Source organism: Zingiber officinale, chromosome 11B (assembly GCF_018446385.1).
Source record: "Zingiber officinale cultivar Zhangliang chromosome 11B, Zo_v1.1, whole genome shotgun sequence".
Taxonomy (NCBI): Eukaryota; Viridiplantae; Streptophyta; class Magnoliopsida; order Zingiberales; family Zingiberaceae; genus Zingiber; species Zingiber officinale.
In genome coordinates this window covers 31,501,675-31,507,718 of record NC_056007.1, presented here as the reverse complement: position 1 = coordinate 31,507,718, position 6,044 = coordinate 31,501,675, and the positions used below count along the sequence as shown (strand labels likewise).

The following is a 6,044-nucleotide window of genomic DNA, read 5'->3' as shown; positions in this document are numbered from 1 at the left end:
AAAGTGTTTTCAACACTAGATTTTGACCGGGTCAGCTCGTATAGATGTATGAGATCCATGGGGGATAAATACATGAGTTTAGGGTCAGTTGGATGATAAGTTTTCGACAATTGAGATATTATTTGAAAGCTTTTTGGATGTTAGGCAAAAGGGGAGAAGTAAGGTTTAGTTAGGAAAACCTTAGTGCCTTTGCATAGGGGAGCCTTGAGATAGGTTCTTAAAAATCCCTGTGGGAAAATTCCTAGCTCCATGGGGAGCATAGGTATAGGGGGAGCCTTGGGATAGGCTCCAATGCATGTTTGCATTTTTATTTCAGTGTTGTAAGTCCAAGTGTGTAGCCTTGGCATCGTTAGTCCATTCGACAGTGTAAGTCCAAGTGTGTATCCTTGGCAACGTAAGTCCATTCGGCGTTGTAAGTCCAAGTGTGTAGCCTTGGCATTGTAAGTCCATTCGACGTTGTAAGTCCAAGTGTGTAGCCTTGACAACGTAAGTCCATTCGACGGAGTAAGTCCAAGTGTGTAGCCTTAACATCGTAAGTCCATTGTTTTTAGCATATTGTTTTGCTATTATGTTTTCCCTAACTTAAACGTATTGTCAAACATCAAAAAGGGGGAGATTGTTGGAGCAATCCCAATGGTCCGTGGGACCATGTATTTTGGTGTTTGGGCAAAGAGTTTAAATTAGGTTCACCCTTGTATTTGATATGTGTATATGAGTATGCAGGTTTGCAGGATACACATAGGACTCAGCTTGATAGCTTCAGGTCCGGTGAAGGATGGAACATCCGAGGGATCGTGGACAAGGCAGCAAAGACAAGGGCCGAGGGAAGCGACTTCGAGGCATACGCGAAGCATGACATTGGGGATGAGCCGCGGGCTTGGATGCATCCGAGGGACGAGAGCCAAAGGAAGTAGGCTTGAAGGCTAAAGGTCAAGACTGCAATGAAGGGTCAAGTGAGTCGTGAGGGTACGAGTGCATGAGAAATTGTACTCGGGATAAAATTCTAGGTTTAGAGTTTTACTGTAGCAGCATTGCAACAATTACTGTAGCAGTTACTGTAGCAGTCGACTACTGTTTTCAGCAGTCGACTAATGTAGTCGACTGGGCAGTCAATTGGGAGCAAACAGAATGCTTCTTTTCGCTTGACCAGTGTGGAGCAGTCGACTGCTAGTTTTAGCAGTCGACTGGTATCGAGCCGTTGGGATGTAACGGTCGAATTTCCACAGAGGGCAGTCGACTGCTAGTTTTAGTAGTCGACTGGTAGGCAGGGTTTTCAACCCGCGGCCTATATAACCAAGGCTTGGAAGCTTGGTTATCCCTGACGAAATTAGTGGTGGTAAACCCTAATTAGTAGTCTACTAGTCTCAAGAGTCTTGATTGGTGTTGTGTTGAGGTTTCTCTACCTACAAGGAGCGACTTGAGATAGCCGGAGTTTGCCGGGGGCTAATCCACCGACGGATAGGGATCATCCACTTTACGGACAGCCGTGGAGTAGGAGGCCTAATCTCCGAATCACGTTAAACGAACGTGTTAGCGGTTTGCATTCTTTATTATTCTTGTCTTTTGTTTAGCTTGTTTGTTTTGTTTGTATTTCCGCTGTGCAAGCTAACAAGTGTAGGAAGCAAGGATTTGGGGGTGCCGTCTATCCAACCCCCCTTCAAGCCGACCACCGATCCCCTACATGCTTTGTATGTATTTCTGTTGTATATCATCATCACAAAGCAAGCAACCAGATCGCGACGAGCTATTCAACCCCCCTCTAGCTATAAATCAACCCTAATAGTATGTTGAGAGACTTGCATTGTAGAGTAGAGGAGCTAAGTCTCTTAAGTCCAACCAGCTTTATACTAAGAGACTTGTATTAGAGAGCTAAGGAGCTAAGTCTCTTAAATCTGATTGGCTCTAAGTCCGGCTGGTTATATATTGAGAAACTTGTATTGGAGAGTTGAGGAGCTAAGTCCCTTAAGTCCAATCGACTCTAAGTCTGACTGGTTGTATGTTGAGAGACTTGCATTGTAGAGCTGAGTAGTCAAGTCCCTTATGTCTGACCGACTCTATACTGAAAAACTTGTCTTGGAGAGTTGAGGAGTTATGTCCCTTAAGTCTGACCAGCTTAAGTCTGATTGGCTATATACTGAGATATTTGTATTGGAGAGTTGAGGAGCTAAGTCCCTTAAGTCCGATTGGTTCTAAGTCCGATCGACAATATACTGAGAGACTTGTATTAGAGAACTGCGGGCTAAGTCTCTTAAGTCTGGCTGGTTGTATGCTGAGAGACTTACATTGTAGAGTTGAAGAGCTATATCCCTTAAGTCCAACCACCTCTAAGTCCGACCGACTCTGTACTGAGAGACTTGTACAGACTAAGTGAGGAGTTGAGCCCTTGACTCTAACTACTACCTCATCTTAACTTTAACCGTCATATAATGATGACTATCAAACCCACCTTACTCTCGGGGCACTCGCAACACACACACTATATATATATATATATATATATATATATATATATATATATATATATAGAATTACCTCTCCAAATTAATTCTTAATTCATCTTACAAAAATGGCTCATCATTCAAATAATAGTTCGCGTGTAGATGATCTCTTTAATTAATATCCCTGACGGCGCCATGTCGTTGCTCAATCAAAGAGCCCCAAGCGCACCGGAGTGCCCGTCTTGGGGATCCAATCGTCTCCCTGGATGAAGGTCGTGGGGGTGTAGGTGATCGCATCATTCCGGCCGATCACCTTGAATCCCGACCATTTGACGCGTTTGGAAGTGTCGGCGCCGGCGCCCTTGTTGCCGTACTCCGCGTACGACAGCGTCTTCAGCGCGAAGTCCCCATCCCAGGGCATGTACCCTTCGGGGCTGATGAAATCTCCGATCTCCGACTCCATCACCACGGTGTGGGAGTATTCCTTCCAGGGACGTCCGATGTAGCTCGGAATCTTGCTGGCGACAGCGGCGAGATCTGGTTCAGCAGTGAAGCGACAATTGTGGATCACGAAGCCGGTGGCCTGGTGGCTGTCAGTGCGGCCCTGCGCCAGCACAATGTTCTGCTGGTTGTCCAGGGGGCGGCGCACGGTGAGTATGCAGTTCTGGAACACGGCGGCTGCGTTGCCGAATATGAAATCGACGGTGCCGAGGATGAGGCAACCTCGATAGAACTGCCGGTGAGTGTGGGCATAGAGCGTGTCTTGGTATGCCTCCATGCGGCAATTGAGGAAGATGGCGCGGTCCGACTGCACGCGCAGCGCCACCGCCTGGTGCTTGATCGCTCCGGCAGTGTTCTGGAACCCAATCGCTATCGCCGCGAACCCATCGCCGATCGCAGCTATAGATATATATATATCCATCACAATAATATTATTTAAATAACGTGAGCTGGGATCCATCGACCTTAATTACTAATTAATCGCTTATGATCGACGATTCACCGAAGGTTGCTGTTTCGAAGGTCTTGGTGCCGTCGTCGAAGTTCTTGCTTCCGGTAATAACTGTCTTCCTCGAGCCATCACCATACATGGTAACATTGATCATGTTCGTATCCACCACAGCCTGCTCCTCGTACACTCCTTCCTTCACGTAGATCACATACCTGATCATGTCGTTTAATTTCATTTTGATCGACATGAACAAGAAGATCACGTCAAAACCTAGTTACTGATCATTAGAAACAGAGGTTGAATACCTTCCGCTAATGATGGTTGGCATTTTAGCCAGTGCCTCTGATATGGTCTTGAAGTCTCCGCTGCCATCCTTAGCCACTGTCACATTGGGAGTCAACTCCTTGGTTGCGCGGCCGAGGAGAAACCTTCGGCGGTCATCGTCGACCCAGTCGGGAAGCCTGCCGTCAGTCCCAACGTCGACCTCTTGATTTTCGATTGGAGCCTCAGATAGAAGCCGTCGGCCACCTTTGCCACGGCCGAGGTTGATAACCGAAAGGAAGGAGGACAAGCTGCCGACGATGGCCAGGGCGTTGCTGGTGAGCTGTTTGGCCGTGTTCAGAGCAGTCTTCATCTTTTGCTTCTGGTCGCCGTCAGGAAACCCATCGATGCACGTCTCCTGGTACGTCGCGGTGGCGCTGAGCCAGTTTTTGAGCTCGTGCACTTTCTTTGGGAGGCCGTTCAGGTGTTGTGAATCGATGGTACCCAAGGTGCTCGCTAGCTCACCCACGGCGTACTTGTGCAACTTCTGGCAGAGCTCTACGGCGCTCTTCACCTCAGGATCCGCCGTGCCAATCGTGTCAGACTTCTTGAAGGCCTCATCGACTTCTTTCACGATGACCGAGACGGCGGCGAGGACGAGGTCCTTGGGGGTAGAGGTGGAGTTGGTTGCGCCTTTCAGGGTGGATTCGCAGGTGGCGCGGTAGTCGGTGGGGGAACAAAGGACTTGGATGGCGCTGGTGGTATGGAACTCTTTGTTGGGAGATCCAGAGTCGGATTTGGACGAGGAGGAAGGAGTAGAGTTGGCGGTGCTGGTGGAGGTGGAGGTGGACTTGGGGTTGTAGGCAACAGCAGCGACTGCACAAACAGCAAGGACAGTGACTGCCAAGATGCTACCAGCGGTGATGCGTTTACGGCGCTGCTCGCGTTCTGCGCGGCGGCGCTCGGAGAGGTAGCTGAAATCTTGGAAGGCGGACATGGTGTCCTCGCCGGTCGACTAATTAATTAATTAATTAATTAATCGATCGATCAATTCAATTCAATTCAATTCAATTCGTCGCCTGTCGTCGTTACCTTCCTTCCCCTGCCGCTTGGAGATGACGGCAGAGATGGAGAAGAAGGCAAGATTAGAGGAGGAGAGGGGAGGGGAGGGGAGAGTTTATGCCGCGGCGGTGGCTCGGGAAAGAAGGGCGTGGAGTTGTTTGTGGGCTTTCTTTTGTGGCCGACGGCGACAGATGACTGTTGCCCCTGCTTTCTCGCCGAATTAATAGCCTCAGGTTGCATTCAAATGGACGAGAAATCACGGGGAAAAGAATGGTCCTTTTTATTTAATTAAACGGGCTGTAGCATATTATAATTGCAACGTCACTACCCTAATATATAATAATGGATAAAAATTAAAGTGCGTTAGTTCAACGAGATGAGTTCATTTCGGGAAGAGTTCATTTACGTCGGTCTACATTGTGATGGGCTTGGGTTAAGTCAGATTTTTCTTGCCGAGCTAATTCAACATGGTTGAGCCCCCTTTAGTTACGGAATTGAACAGTTGCCGAATACAAGAAAACCATGGTTGTCTGTTGCAAAGATACGTCGGCATCCGTCTCCTCCCTCCCTATATAAAGGTAATAGTGGAAATGTAGAAGGTATGCAAATCTTGAAGTTTCATCATTTTTTTTACTTTTATACTTTCTCCTCCCACTCTTTTCCTCGATGCCTAATTTGAGAGGGATCGTGCTAAGGTACGCCTCCCCCTTTTAATCTCCTTATGAGTCTTTTCAATCATTGCTACCAGAAGCCAACTTAGCAAAAGACAACTCGGTAGCATACAACTCGCCATAATTTAACCAAGCAAGAGACAACTCGAAATGAGCCAATCCTATTAAAACTCGTGAGAACTAGAGGAGGGTGAATACCTTTAATCACTTAGTTTCGATTATATGTTCATCGTTCGAATGTGCAACAGAAACTTCAACCAAAATCGACGTCACATGTACAACACTAAAATTTACTTGGTTCAATATCTCCAAATGCGACTAACCCTAGTGATCTACCACCGCTAAATCTTCTCATTATTGGGCACCTTCGGGAGGTGAAGAGACCACTTATAACCTATTCTTGAACAAGATATATGCAAATACAAAAATAAAATGAAAACTGAAATACAATTTAAACTAACACTTAAGACTAAAAGAATTTAGATATTTTCATAATGGTATGATAGTATTCAATTTGGGCCTAAACTTTCATGGTTTTATTTTTGGAATTTATCTAAAAGACTTCATATTAATGGTGATATCACTACAACAAAAATGACTTTTCACAACGTGCAAATTCGTTTTCCGCAGCGCACATTACGCGTTGCACAATTAAAGTTG

General features: G+C 46.5%; 1 protein-coding gene across 1 annotated transcript; it reads right to left on the bottom strand.

The window, feature by feature from the left end:
- Positions 1–2,551: 2,551 nt before the first annotated feature.
- On the bottom strand, positions 2,552–4,754 carry LOC122035176 (pectinesterase-like). Its single transcript, XM_042594579.1, has 3 exons — positions 3,696–4,754; positions 3,442–3,602; positions 2,552–3,338 (listed from the first exon to the last, which is right to left on the bottom strand). Exons 1-3 carry the CDS (start codon positions 4,646–4,648, stop codon positions 2,644–2,646), a joined length of 1,809 nt encoding a protein of 602 aa, XP_042450513.1. The 5' UTR covers positions 4,649–4,754; the 3' UTR covers positions 2,552–2,643.
- Positions 4,755–6,044: the final 1,290 nt, after the last annotated feature.

Bases quoted from the DNA above. Each gene is read 5' to 3' on its own strand.
- LOC122035176 (XM_042594579.1), bottom strand. From the start codon at position 4,648: ATGTCCGCCTTCCAAGATTTCAGCTACCTCTCCGAGCGCCGCCGCGCA. The intron at 3,603-3,695 runs GTATTCAACCTC...CGACATGATCAG, and splicing joins CCAACCATCATTAGCGGAAG to GTATGTGATCTACGTGAAGG. The intron at 3,339-3,441 runs GTGAATCGTCGA...ATATATCTATAG, and splicing joins CTTCGAAACAGCAACCTTCG to CTGCGATCGGCGATGGGTTC.